Below are 15,389 nucleotides of genomic sequence, written 5' to 3'. Positions count from 1 at the left end.
CACACGCCACGACGGTCCCCAGACACACAGCTCACGGGAAACCAGGAAGTCTTCTCGCCGGCCCAGTCCAACCCCTTTTGTAGCTGGCCTCGTTCCTTCCTCCACCAATGGGTGGCCTCCACCTGGAAACTTGCAGAACAAGCGTCACTGAATACAAATACAAACAATAACAACATCGTACTGCAACAAATGACCCGGGTCATAACAGCCACCTTGAAATGAAACCGAAAAAAATATTGAAACCGAAATAAATGTACTGGGAAAAAAAAAATGATAGTAAATGGCCTGCATTTGTATAGCGCTTTTCTAGTCCTTAAGGACCCCAAAGCGCTTTACACTACATTCAGTCATTCACCCATTCACACACACATTCACACACTGGTGATGGCAAGCTACATTGTAGCCACAGCTGCCCTGGGGCGCACTGACAGAGGCGAGGCTGCCGGACACTGGCGCCACCGGGCCCTCTGACCACCACCAGTAGGCAAACATGGGGTTAGTATCTTGCCCAAGGATATTTGGCATGCAGCCAGGAGGCAGCCTGGGATCGAACCACCGACCTTCTGATGAGTGGCTGACCTGCTCTGCTACCTGAGCTACAGCCACCCCATAGTGAAAAACAATTAATTGAAACTGTAATTTTTGTTTTTGCTTACAATTTTTTTTTTCGGTTTCAATATTTTTTTCGGTTTCATTTCAAGGTGGCATCGTTCTGATCCCATACATTTTTAACTGTTTTTCTGCATGCTAAAGAAAAAGCTGCTGTGACAAAGAAGGAAATCTATCAGCACGGCTCTTTGGACTTAAAAATGTAAGACATAAATGTCTAAACCTGGAACATGAAGACAAGGAACGCAGACAGATGGAAAACAGACACCATGTATGGGGACACAGCTGGGACAAACTGACATAACGATGAAGGGGAAGCAAAACTAAAAACAGTGAACTTGGGATTAGACACTGTCAAAATAAAACAGGAAACAACTAAGATGCAGACTAAGACACACGGTAGGCCCAGAGACCGGAGGACAGAAGCTGACATGGACGAGACGGATTGAGGAGGCAGAAGAATGAAACACTAGGAGAAGAACATGGGGACAGTTAAGGGAGACACAGAGACATGAGTAAGACTCGGAACGAGGGACACGGAGAGAGCGAGACAAGACGGGATAGGGAGAACATACATGGATGGACATGACCGACAGGGAAGACATGGAATGAAACACAGGGAGATAACTGGGGACTCTGAGTAAACTCAAAGACCGTGTGAATAATACAGAGTCAGAAGTCCAAAAATAAACTCCACCATGACACGAAGCTCATTAGCCAGACTGTCCTGTTTTTTGGTGTTGTTGGTGGGGTTTTTTTTAACTGTAGTCATAAAAAAACAGAAACGTCTGTTTTTCACTAAGTTACAGAGGTTTCATTAGAGACAAAGATCAGTATTTTGCAATTTGTGGAAGTTAAAATTTTTTGGGTATTGGATAGCAGAAGTTGGTTTCTTGTCAGAGGTCATTTTGGGGGGAAAACAGCAGTTGACATCACTATGTAATGTAGCAAGTGAATGATACAGAAAATAGATATTTTTGATGGGTAACTGGTCTCGAAGCACACTAGAGCTGTGCAGGAAGTGTGATTTTTTTTTTTTTTTTTTATTGTGGTGAAAGCAGAGTAAGAAAAGACTTCACTACAATGCTTTTAAACGTGAAGCATCGTTTTGGTCTTCTTTTGCTATTCAGTGAATTTTGGTCGTGGTAAACTTGCAGTTTCAGGATCTGTGAGGTGTCAGCTTTCAGCACCCGATTACATGTCTGTATAGGTGCACCGATCCCCCTTTTCTTTATTTTCTAGTTTTGCACTCCCAACTGTTAAGGATGTGTCTAAGGCCATGTCCACACTAATACTTTTTTTTTTTTTTGAAAACTCATGTTTTTCTCTCCATTTTGGCCTCCTGTCCACACTGAGATGGCGTTTTCAGTCAAGGAAAATGGAGCGTTTTGAAAACATTCTCCAAAGTGAAAAGTTGATTCTGTTCATCTGGATGTAGCTTTTTGTGGGAGAAACGTTTCGTCACTCATCCAAGTGACTTCTTCAGTCTCAGATGACTGCAGGTTTCCAATCTTATAAACGGTACATTTGACTGAAACCAGCCCACTGAAGGAACAATGGCCTGGGAGGTCAGTTCCTTGTCATTAATATGCAAATTCTCATGACCATTGATCAACAACCACTGATCAAAGACCACTGATCAATGGCCATGAGTACCATTCACAGAGAGTTGGGGAATGGCTGCAATCACAGCATTGTAAGATGGTGACAGATGTACCCTTAGGCCCCCTCCTCGATTCAGAGATGGTCTTTCCCTTTTCACGTAAATGGCCCCCGTTGACTCCGCCCTCAAACCAGCGTTCCTCCCTGTCCAGGATGTGTACATCCTCATCACTGAAAGAGTGTCCACTGGTCTGTAGGTAAACAGACTGCAGAGTCCTGGCCTGACGAGGTAGCTCTTCTGTGTTGTAGCCAGAGGTTGTTTGGTTTCCCCGATGTATAAATCCTGGCAATCCTCCTGCACTTAACAGCGTACACTATGTTACTCTGTTTGTGTCGGGGGACCCGATCCTTGGGGTGGACAACTTTTGGCGCAGCGTGTTTTGGGGTTTAAAAGCCACAGAGACCTGGTGTTGAGAAAAAATGCGTCTCAGCTGTTCCGATACTCCTGACACTACAGGTTTTCGCTTGGGCAGCGGTTGTCCTCCTCTCCTGGATTGGCTGGAGCTTTCTTTAGGAGCCTTCCCAGCTTTGACAAAAGTCCAGCTGGGATAACCACATCTACTCAGGGCCTTCTTGATGTTCTTCTGCCTCCCTGTCCGCTGTGTCAGTGGGGATGGTGTTCGCTCTGTGTTGTAGCGTCCTGATGACGCCCAGTTTGTGCTCCAGTGGATGATGAGAGTCAAACCTTAAATACTGATCCGTATGTGTAGGTTTCCGGTACACGTCAGCTTTTAGATGTCCCCCATTACTGATGGAAATTTCACAGTCTAAGAAGGCTAACCTGCCACTTTTCATATCCTCCCTGGTGAATTTGATGTGTCGGTCCACCGAGTTAATGTAATCCGTGAAATGTGGAACGTCCTGAGATTTGATTTTCACCCAGGTGTCATCCACATAGCTGAACCAATGACTTGGTGGTGTTCCAGGGTAGGATAGCAAAGCCCTCTTTTCCACTTCTTCCATGTACAAATTGGCCACAATGGGTGAAACTTTAATTTCTGCCTGTTTTATATTGTCTGTTTTACCCTTTTATTATTTGTTATCTTATGTGCAGCACTTTGTGATTCTGTCTAGAAAGGTGCTATATAACTAACATTTTATTAATTTATTATTTAAAGAATAAAACAAGCTGAGAAAATGTGACTCCACATGTTGGTCCAGTCATGGTGGCAGAAAGCGCAGCAGCAGCAAGTGGTTGGGTTTAGGTGCCACGTCTGATAAATTTGGTACGAATAGCATTTTTTTTTTTATGGAAATGATAAAATAACTGAGGCTATACATATATTTAAGATGCTGTTGGCCATGAACAGGCGGGTTCAGCTGTTCTGTGCACAGAAGCCCAAAGGCAGCATCATCCGTCTGGTAGAGCGCTGGTTTCATTCAGGATTGTGAGTCGCACAGGAAGTAGAGCTACAGTTGTGTTCAGTCTAGCTGTGGCGTCAGCACGGGAAAGACCTGCAGAACATCTCATCATCTTCTCTAACTGCACTGCTACGGTAACCAGGAAAACTGAAAGCGTCAGCTGTCCGCTGGCACGTGCTGCTGTCTGCACGGAGGTCAGACAAAGCCGTTTGAGTTGAGTTTCTTCACTCTGTGCCCGGGTCCCTCTGTGATGTATTTTAAACGTCTCGCTGTTTAAGCATTTCTTAATGACAGGTGAGCTTTCACAGCTTCTGCAGGTGAATCTTTGCGTCAGTTCGATGTGGCAGAAATTGTGCTGCCTGTTTTTTATCATCAGTGACTTTAATTACTGGCATGCTGTATGCAGCCTAAAGCTTTTTGCTGTGTTATTTTTAGCTTATTACTGCCAGTGTGGTCTTATGCTGCACATTTATCATGTCACATGCATAGCAGGAGGTAAACAGGCTGATCGTGTGTTCAGCATTTCCTTAGAATATTAAACTTCAGGTGTCCTCTGATCACCTACATTCATTTTATTTGAACGTCACCAGTGAACATGGATGCAAAGGCTGTCCTCAGAGGCCTCCTGGTCATGTGAGAAACTAGAGTTTGGTTTGTGCCTGGAGCAGAGTGGCAGGTTTCCTCAGACGGAGAGACTCGAGGATCAAAAACAAAGACACAGGTCAGCTGTGACAAAATTATCCTCTTCTCCCTATTTTTGTCTGAGAGAAAAAAGAAAGTAAATTATTATTATTATAATAATAATTATTATTATTATTATTACTATTATTGTTGCCCTGTCAGCTCATGTTTGAAAACACAGATATGTCTGTTAATGTTGTTATCTCTGTTTATGGACAGATGACTTAAACCTCTGTCCGTAAACACCAAAAAATAAATTTATTATCCTTCTTTGCAGGCTACATATCCATCATGTAACACAAAGTAATCGATTACAAGCAATGTTAGCATCACCTGCTTACAGATGTGCATGGCATCACATTCCAGTTCTGCTGCACTAAAAATAGGGGTGGCCATGTTCATGTAATGTCACTGTTAGTTTTGAGGTCAGCTACCAAATATAATAGATATAAACTGTAAGGATCACCCTGGAAGTTCCATCCAGGCTGATTAAGGCGGGAACAGATGTGCATCGTAGTAAGCTTTGTAATGACGCCGATCTGAGACATGCTGTTAGTATTAAGGTGTGTCTCACGTGTCGATGTTGGTTCATGAACTCTGAAGGTTTTTGTGCTTTTTTTTTGTTGTTGCTGTTGCCAAATTTCATATGTGAGATGTAAATATTTATTAATATATATACTAAGATAAATGCCAGGAAATAAGGAAAAAAACACCATGTGGACCACAGCGAAAGTGATGCTTTTTGCCACCAGTTGAAGGTTTCATGGACTCGCTGACAAAACTCCTTCCTTTAGACAGACCACCGAGAGCCACGCTGGGACTGGGTGTCCTCTGCTGGGATGATTTCACTGCATGAAGTGGCGTCTGAGGAGGCGGTCCTTGTTTGCTCTTGTCTCGGCTCTAATGAGAAAACGGATATTAGAAATTAGCGTAATCCTGAAGACGAGGATGGAAAAATGTTCTTCTCTTTATTGTTGTCTTGTGGAGGCATCAGCCACCCCCACACATTCATCTCACTTTATAAGAATAAGCCAGTTTGATGCCATGCACCTTACTCGTGTAGCCACAATTATCCATAAATTAATAAAACCTGACTGGTTATTACTCGGAGACAGGGGGAGAGGGAGGGGGGATATGAAGGGCTGTACAGTGAACAATCTCCGCATAATTAACAGGAAGATAAACAAAACATAAATTTGGATATTGCATTTATTTGGACTACCACTCAAATATGCGTGAACCACGTTATTTTAATTAAAAGATAAATCTATGTGACATGCTGCTTCCCAGTTAATTATTCAGTGCTGTACAATAAAAACAAAACCCATTAAATATGCCACGCACTCTATTTCTCCATTAACAGTAAAAAGCACTCATCCTGGGGACAACATTTCAAATTCAGCTGCTGCGTGGCTTTTCCCCTTTTTTTTGTACTTTCATTGCAGGTATTTTTACGTCTCCTCTGACTTTGCATCAGCCAAATGTTTGACACGTTGATTTTTTAAATTTTTATAGCTCTCAGTTACAGCTGCCAGTCTGTGAGGCCAAAGAAACAAACCTGGGCTCAACAGATCAAAGACTCTTGGAAGAAGCCGGGTTATCCTCAGCCGCGATGAGCTCGGTGTAAACAGCGCTACTGGACTGAGAACAGGAAGTAGCAGTAGCAGCAGTCTGAGGCTGTGGTGGGACTCTGGAGAGACAGCTGAATGCCGGTCGGCCAAGGTGCGCTGAAATAGATGTTTTTCCAGTCAACCAATAGCAGCGCGGCTTCAGGGTTCGAAATGTTGCTGCGCTGACTGGTTTTCCCAGCATTTTCTAGCAAACATGCCGCTTTGGGGCTAATGTAGGGACACCCCAGAAAACTGATAGGAGATCTGCAGGGCTAACCCACACGGGACAATGAATGCTTTGCCCACAGAAATCCCTGCTGGAATTTCCAAAAGGGCAAAACTGCAGTCAGCTGTGTGGGCATACACGGCCACCTGCTGTGGGTCCACACGGGCATGTTTGCTGGGTTTGGTCTGCTTCAGCACACTTCAGGTGTATTTGACAGAAATCAGTGCTTCTTTCTTAATTCGGTGTTAGGAGGACAGGGACTTTCATCTGGTGGCTAACATTTAATCAATGAGAAGCCCTGATGGTGAATTTGATGCAGCCGCTTCACTTTTCCTACATGTTTTTACCCACACGACAGTGGGCGGGGGCTTTTCGGTGAGGTGTTACCGCATTGGTTCTCTGACGTTTCCTGGCAGCTTTCACTTTAGAACCGGTGGTTAACCCCTATAACATCAGGGAGCTGTTGTAGGGGTTAACCTACAACAGCATCTACTGCACTGTTAAATAACGGCGCAGCACATTTTAAAGGCCTCATGCACTTGAATGTTTGCTGGAGTTGTTGTAGTTTTTATGAAAAACGATTTTTTTTATCTAATTACATTTATTTATGTTTCTGGATTTTATGATGCAGAAAGAATAAACGCAGGACTGTCTGCGGTCGGCACGATAACATCAGTAAACCCTTCGGTTCATTTTCCCTCAAAACTCCACGTGCGTCGTGTGGCTATTCCCCAGCAGGGGCCGCCTCCACATCAGCATGTGTGTTCCCTCTCTAACATAACGGCCCAAAGCGTACCCCTCCAGCCGGTTGCAGCAGAAGTCTGCCCCCTCCCTGAGCTTGGTTCTCCTGATGGTTTCTTACAGAGAGGTTTTTCTTCCCGCTGTCGCCAAATGCTTATTCATTGAGGGTCTGTCTGATTGTTGGGATTTCCTTTCAACATAAGGCGCCTTCAGGCTTTTATATAAATAAAAATAAACTGAACTGAATTTGATAGACATGGAGGGGCCTACACTGAGCTCTCCACGCTGACCTGAAGCTGGTCTTGACGGGGCTTTGTTATAATCAGTCAATGGAGGTGACCGTGGTTGCACCAACCAAATTTCAGACTGTCCTTGCTACACTCTGGCCTAACCCTGCTGGACCTGTGTGAGCCTGCAACAGTACCACTACGTCAGGATTTCTAGTTTATCAGCCAATCCCACCAAGCGTTTCCATCTTCGTTTCTGTTTTGACTTTAGTCATGAACACAAGGTGGTAAACTTTGCCTGAAGGAAAAGCATCAGTGTGCCTCAGTATAGCCTCAAAGAGATGCTTTCGGGGTCGTAGACTGGCTTTTAGTGTTCTCTGCACCACCTCTCCCAGCTATTTTTGGTTCCCCTGGGTTTCCTACATGCGTCCCTGTTGGGACATTAAAGCCTTTATTTGTACTGCTCCTGTGATTTCACATGTAATGAGTGAGTCAATAAGAGCCAGCACTTACAAGCAAACGGCATTCTCAGGTCATATTTCTGCTTCTTAGGGTCCATTTTAAGACTCGTCGCTTTGATTTGAGCGAAGCATTCGAGCGCTTCAGGTGTGTGCAGTCATTCGACAGTCAGAACGCTTCTTCATCTCCTTTAGCGGTGTGATTGATCTGAAGGGAAGGGATCCAAACTGAGAGGACGTGATTCCCAGAGGTAGAGGTTTTATTGCAGAAAAAACATCAGATAAATCTCACGGCTTCAAAGTACATCAGAACATCTAGAACGCAGGAAGAGTAAACAGACAAATGTTTGATACACCTCTTTAATGAGTTTCATCTTCTCTCTGACAGATGTGCAAGAATAAATATCTGTTTCTTAAATGCAGACATATCTACTGTGAGTATAAGCTCATAGTTTGCAACAAACCCCCTCTCCTCACATCGCCTCCTCTGGGCTAAAGAGCTCTTCTTCCTTCAGGAACGTGGACACTACAGAGCTGCGGGGGATATAATGGGTTCATCTTTTTTCTCCTCTAGCACCGGCGATTATAAGTGAGCACAACTGCATGTGCTACTTAAATAAGAAGCTTGACAGAGATGAAACAGCACGGGGACAATGGAATGGATTATTTTAGGATTACAGCTGAGGGGAAAATGGCGTATCTTTCTCAGGCGTGGACAAAGAGTATAAGTCACAGAGGGATGACAACAAATGGCATTTTCCAGTGTCTGAAACCAGAAATGATTGCCTCATCTGAACATGATGAAAATGTTCCGATTCGCAAAAAGCCCGAGAACTCCAGCCAGAAACTGGAATGTGAACTCTTTACAAACGTCTTTTCCCCTGCTGACTTTATGTTAATATAAATGTGTATAGATATAAATGTTTAGCACATACACGTGTACAAAGCTACAGCCACCAAGGACAGAGTAATGTACGGAAACCTAAAGCTCAGACTACATCACGGGAACGTTACGTGGCTCTCGGTTGGAGGGCAGTGACGGCTGACGTCCTGCTCGATAACAACAAAAGAAGAAGAACTAAGACTTTCTGCCGGGCCGAGGAGGCGGAGTTACACCTGCATCACATCAGTGTTCAACTTCTGTCACATCCTTTTTCTCTCTCCTGCTTCATCACACACACTGTGTGTCTGCATGTGTGTGTCTGCATGTGTGTGCCACACTGTAAACCTATCTTCATTCCTGGCGACACAGATCACCTGTAACATGAATCGGTTTATGGTCGGGCCTACAGACCAGTGAGCAACCACTGGCTGTGAGGGAAACGTGCTCGCAGTCATAAGCGTGAAACTTGTATGGTGCTGTGATAAAAACCCTTCGCAGCACAGATGACGCCGACATGACTGCGAAGACTCACAAATTCCTCGCCGGGTGGAAATGACACTGTGAAAACTGAGAACTGCAAACGGAGAGCAATGACCTTCAAAGGTGCCGCGGCGAGGCACAACTTGGCGCCGCACTTTGTGATCAGCACAATAAGATCAGCGAACGCTTCAGTTCCTTTTCCCTCAAAGCTCGTTTCGGGAGTCATGTGACTGAGTTTGAATGAATGTAATGTCCTGTGTGTGTGTGTGTGTGTAGTGTAAACACCATGGGCACTAGGACCCTGGGGTTGAGCCCTCCACACCGTGCGTGTGTGTTTGGGAGATACTGATTGTGTAAAAGTCCCGATCATTTCTCTTTATCAGAAAAACATTAAGAACCCAAAGCCGCCGCCGTGACAGCGAGCGCCACGCTTTCCTTCTCCTCCTCGGCCGACAGTCACCGACAGCTGCCGGCACAGTGAAGAACAACAAAGGCTCATTTCCTGTTTTACTCGTAAAAAAATGAAAGAATGACGTTTGACTTCACGACGTCAGCTTTCCCCTCTAAGGACTCATATCCAGAGACACAGTGAGACCCGTTCAAACAGAGTGACGGCTTGGAGAACAATCCTAATCAGAGACATAACCATTATCTCAGACCCCCAGCACTGATCAGAGTCCAAAACTGAAACTGTCATGAGTCTTGGTCCTTCGCTGGTGTGGTAAGGTGACCTCCAGCCTTGATGTTGGCTAATGGATGCTGTAAATAAGCCGCTGATTGATTTGTGTTGTGTTTGAGGGAGAGTGAAGGGAAGGATGCAGAAGTGTGTGTGTGGGAGGGGCTCAGGTCAGCTGATGGGATCCCTCGGCGTAGCGTCCAGCGTCCGGTTACCTCTGAATTATTTCCTCTGCGACGACAGCAGCAGTCAGGCTGGTACCAATGCCCCCCCCCACGCACACGCCATCATCCCCATTATCGGTCGGCGTGTTGCGTTCTGCTCTGGGTGTCCTCCTCCACTACAGGAAGTGTGTTTTTACAGGAAGTGTGTTCACTGCTGATTAATCGTGTTTTCCTAGTAAGTGTTCACAGGCGTCTAATAACACACACGGTTACTTTGTGCAGACCGGTCTGTCTGTAGAGCGCCGTCACTCCCGCTCATGTGTCACACGGTCCACTCCCGTCATAGAGTTGTTCGATGTGACATCATCAGAGCTGTTCTCCGGGGCGTCACGGTCAGGGCGGGAACGTTTGAAGCGTCTGTCGGGGTAGCGGCTGTTGTCAAAGGGCATGCGGTGCACGCATAGGACGTGAGTCTTCAGGTTGCCCTTCTGCGAGGCGCTGTAGGGGCAGTAACTGCACCTGAACGGTCTGCGGCCTGCAACGACAACAAACACCAGAAACTCTTTAATCTCAAACAGGAAGTCATTGTAAGACCGACCCCATCCACAGTCTGGGGTCAGTCAGCCTGTGGGCGGGGCCTGTAGCTCAGGAGGTCGAGAATCTGCTAATCTGAAGGTGTGTTGGTTTGATTCCTGGCTGCTCCAGTCTGCATGCCAAAGCATCCTTGGGTGAGATACACAACCCCGAGATTGTCTGTGATGCATCTGTGTGAGTGTGGATGTTAGATAGCAAACACTGTGTGTGCGTGCGCGCACTTATACGTCTTTGTGAGGACCAAAATTTCGACTGCGTCTTCGGTGCCCTGTGGACATCGAAAGTTCAGACTGTATTAAAAGTCTGAGGTTTGGAGGGAGGAAGCAGGGGGCAGGGCTGTAGACAAAGACAAGAAAAGTGATTTTCACATTCACACCACCCCACCAGCACCTCCTTATTGAAACAAATCTGCCCTTAAAACATTACCCAACACAGTCGGCGAGCTCCCACAAATTCATCTGAAGTAAACTTTTGCAGCTCCTCAAGTCGATATGCATCTTCGGAAGAGGCCGCTTACGTCTGGCAGCCCGAACACAATAGCAAGGCGAACACGGCAAAGGATTTTTCTCCATCTCCCCTCCTCACACCAGCCCAGCACAAAATGTTCTCCCAAGATTGAATCTGATCATCACTGCAGCAAACACAATGGCCCTTAATAGCAGCGGCCGTTTGTTTGAGGGATGCCGATTACACCGCCATCATAACCCACTTCACTTAGCTCACTCACTCACAGACGGAGAGGGAGGGGGAGGAAGACGGGAGAGACGTGGAGCCTCTGCAGCACTTTAGAATATTAATAACGGTACATTTGCTGTTACTCTCGTTTTCTTTTTTTCTTTATCTCTTATTCAATTTGAGTTGCTCTAAATCAAATTAACATATGGGGTTTAAAAGAGGCGCCGGGATAGGTGCAGGGAATATCAATAGGTAAAAGGCCAGGATTAAAAGGAAACCATCTATTTGAAGCACACACTCCACTCCACGTAGACTCGCGCACACACAGGCTCGATGTGAGGACACAACGAGCCAGTGCGAGACTTTGTGTTTGGCAATCTGACGCAGGTTTTGGAGGCTCGCCGGCTTTCTGATATTACATTGTTTGCTTCAGAGCCAGACAAAGGGGATTGCTACAAGTTTGGAGGCTTTGGATGTTCCAGTTGTCTGAATTTCCAGATAAGCTCGTCGGCGGCACACAATGAAGGCCCCCTTTATTCATGTGCGGTTTAATTTCACACTCTCTTACATTACGTTAAGTCCGAGAGGCAGAGTATCTCATCCCATTTTACACTTAGGGAGAGCGAAATATGCCCCCAAACAACTCAACCCTTTTCTCCCGTCTCCCCGCTTATTTACCGTTAGTCCTCGTGGACTTGAAATAAAAACAGATCGAGCCGGTTTATCTGCAGGGAGAGAGAGAGGGCTGAACTGGGAAAGTTTGGATGTAGAAACTTAAGTTAGTGTCCAGATTGAAATTGACTTCTGCACAATGACACACACTCACACACACACACCAGATAGTTTAAAAATTAAACAGAGGCTGCTCTCCCTGCACACACACGCACACACGAATACTTGTTTTCCTGACTTGGTGAGGACATCTTATGGACACGATGCTTTCCTTAACCATGACCTTAATGTGACGCTGACACCAAAACCACATTTTTAGTCTCAAACACGCCTTCAAACTTGTGGGGACGGGCTGTTGGTCCCCAAAAAGATGTATGAACATGGTGCACACACTCGCACACACTGGCATTCAACAGTCTGCATGCTCGGCTAGCGTGCAGACCCACAGATGCCGTTATTAATCCACGTCCTGGGCTCTGTGCCTCTGCAGCCACAGGTCTGTGTGTCTGATCTGAGGGTTCGGTCATCACCAGTCGGATGTCGGGTTCCATTTTCAACTCTAAAACCTGGGTCCGATGTACGTGAGTGATCGAGCTCACCAACCCTCCAAACATTGGTGCTGTTCAGTTAAATGTCTTTGTTTCTAGCAGAGCCGTCTGTTTTTATTGTGTTGGAAATCCTTCAGTCACAGGTTTGTCATCTTTAGAGCTAACGTCCTACTACATTCAGCTACATTGTCTTTTCCTGGTTTCCTGGAAGTCAAACTTTGGATGCAAAGACCTGGGTTAATGACGTCAGAAATAACAAGCGGACTCAGTTCTGGGATGTTTTGTGTTTGTTTCTCTCATCAGCTGCTAATGCATTGACGTGTCACTCGATTGACAGATTCGTGAGGACACACACACTGTGAGACTCCCACACTGAGCTCAAATCACACCATGAATCAGGTGAACTAAATAGAGAAATGAGTTCTTCCTAAGAGTCACATAATGAAACTTGCACCTACTTCAGCTGCACTTGTCAAATCAAATCAAATCACTTTTATTGTCACATCACATGTCACTCACATGTGCAGGTACATTGGTACAGCACATGTGAGTGAAATTCTTGTGTGCGAACTTCACAAGCAACAGAGTTGTGCAAAATACAATAATGTAAACAAGCAAAATACAAGAACGGCTACATCTGAAACTAATAAATATATGTACAATATATAATAGTATATGCATGTGTGAATGTGAATTGTGTGAATGCTTCTGATCGCTGATCATTATCGGATCCTGTGCCCTCAGATGAAGGTGATTTTTCTAGAACACAAACACAGTTTACCTTTTTATATTTTCAGCAACAACTAGTCCCCTCCTCCTCTTTGACATTCCTGTTTAAGAATCTTCAGCTGTAAAACATAATTTACAGAAATCATTCAGGTCTCAAAAAGAGAATCTGATAAGGTTTGAAGAGCAGGTGGGTGGGGCTTCTACCATCTCTCTGTGACATCACACGGATCCCTGGGTAGAAAAAACTACGATAAACAGCCTGAGCTTGTGCACACACACGGAACTCATTATTAGGAACAGTCATGTAACAGGAAATGAGGAGGGAACGGGTCCTCTTTAATTTGTGGGGACCCTGTTTGTGTTTAGTTTGCGTCACCTTCTGTCTCTCACATGTTCCCATCTGTCTGTTTATTCCTTCTTTTGTGTCGACAAAATCCTTCAAGAGTGGGAAATTTAAGGCTAAAGAGACGCAGAGTAATAATGAGGGAGGAACAGAAAAGAGGAGAGAGACGGTGTTCTTGTTTTCATTAGTGTGGCATTATCTCAGCCTGTTAATTAACCCCCCAAGGCCCTCTGCAAGGAGATCAGAGGGAGAGGAAAGGAGGGCAGCACGAGGGAGTGTGGGGGGGGTGTCTGTGTGTGTGTGGGAGTGTGTGGACGGGTATTAACATCCTCATGGGGACCAAAAATTGGTAGTTTACTATACTTGTGGGGACCAACAGTCACTTATGAGTAGGGCTGGGTATCGTCACTAGGGATGGGTATTGATAAGATTTTAACGATTCCGATTCCATTTTCGATTCTGTTTAACGATTCGATTCTTTATCGATTCTCTTATCGATTCTTTTTTTTTTTTTTTTTTTTAAAGGAGAACACTAAGGTCGATTAGCTTAGAACTTTGTTTTATATCTTCTCTTTGAACAAGATAGAAATTTAGGAGTAACATGGCCTTACAAACCCAACAATGACATCTTAAGAGATCCACAGCCTATGGCTCTTCAATGGGGTGTCACAGGGTCCCCAGGAAAAAAAATTGTAAATGTAAAATAATAAAACAAATATTCTTCTGTAGCAATAACAAAGTATAACATAAATTGTTCTGTGGCAATTACACAAGAATATCCAGTAATGTCCCTGCCTACAATTAAACACATTCACTTACCAAAAATCGGGGGCATCTGCTGTGGCAAATGGGTTCAAGCCTTTTACCACAAACTTAGACACTGCTCGGTGACATTAGTCTATCCTGGCCTGAAAGGAGACGCTACGGGTAGACTGCAGCGAGAACTGCCAGCATCTGAGCCAGACTCTGTCTGTCTCATCATGGTCACCTATAGGTGACCGTGATGAGAGAGACAGACAGAGTACATGTACATGTACAGTAATGGCAGGTCTTGTAATAAGGCAGATTGCGCTAACATAATATGCACTGTTAGTTGATTATTTACCTGCCGCATTAACGGGAGAGGACGTGCAAACGTTAGCGCTGCTGCTGGGTTGAGATTCACGAGTCCGGAGCGGAATTAAAAACGCGTGTCATCGCGTGTTTGTGAGCAAATGCTTTTGCATATTCGTAGTGTTTCCTCCCTTAAATGAAATATCTACTTTGCAAGTTGCCCTGTTGTCATCGGTTCTCATAAAGTATAATCAAACTTTTGAGCGTTTGAGCCGCTTAGGCGCCGTGTTTCCTGCCAGGTAAATGACGCTCCGCAACGTGGTGACGTCATTCGGGGCGACTGGAATCGATAAGGGAATCGTTTGCAAAAATGGCAAACGATTCCAAGGAATTGAAACAGTGGGAACCGGTTCTCAACAAGAACCGGTTTTCGATACCCATCCCTAATCGTCACTGATTTCTAGAATTGATTTGATCTCCGATTCAATTCAATTCTATTTGAATCGGAGAAATTTTGCCTCAGAGTCAGAAATATAATTCTGATCACTTATCAGTACATATCGATATTTTTATATCTATTAAAAGAAACCTGACACGTGAGATTTTATCAGAGGTGTGAGCATCACAGCAGAGGCCTTTGTGTCAAAGTAACTGAGGATAAAACAGAAAAACATGAAGGCGGTTTTCCTGGTCTGGGTTTTTATAGCAGATGACCTTAAAAATATTGTGCTGTCAAAAACTAAGTGAAGCAGAGCAAAGTTACAGAGGTTTGATTAGAGACACAGCATTTTGCACTTTTGCATAATTTTAAAAAGTTTAAATTTGTTCAGTATTGAACAGCAGAAATGAGGCTTTTCTGTCGGAAGTAAAAAAAATAAATAAGTAGGGGTGGGTTTTGATTATCGATTTAGAGAGAGAGAGAGCTCTACACCAAGTGTGATTTTATCGTGGTGGAAGCAAAACAGCAAAGGTAAGAAGAAATTCGTGACGATGTTT

The 15,389-nt window shown here is 44.7% G+C and overlaps 1 protein-coding gene across 2 annotated transcripts in view; it reads right to left on the bottom strand.

The window, feature by feature from the left end:
• Positions 1-9,385: 9,385 nt before the first annotated feature.
• znf536 (zinc finger protein 536) overlaps positions 9,386-15,389 on the bottom strand; it is a 202,873-nt gene continuing 196,869 nt past the window's right edge. For both annotated transcript variants that reach the window (XM_080885953.1, XM_080885952.1), the window contains one exon: positions 9,386-10,314. In XM_080885953.1, coding sequence (XP_080742079.1) covers positions 10,085-10,314 — 230 coding nt within the window. In that variant the 3' untranslated portion in view covers positions 9,386-10,084. The remainder of the gene's footprint in view (positions 10,315-15,389) is intronic.

This window comes from Rhamphochromis sp. 'chilingali' (assembly GCF_963969265.1).
Source record: "Rhamphochromis sp. 'chilingali' genome assembly, chromosome: 6".
Taxonomy (NCBI): Eukaryota; Metazoa; Chordata; class Actinopteri; order Cichliformes; family Cichlidae; genus Rhamphochromis; species Rhamphochromis sp. 'chilingali'.
Note: the sequence above shows the minus strand (reverse complement) of the source record. Positions and strands in the feature narration are given on the sequence as shown.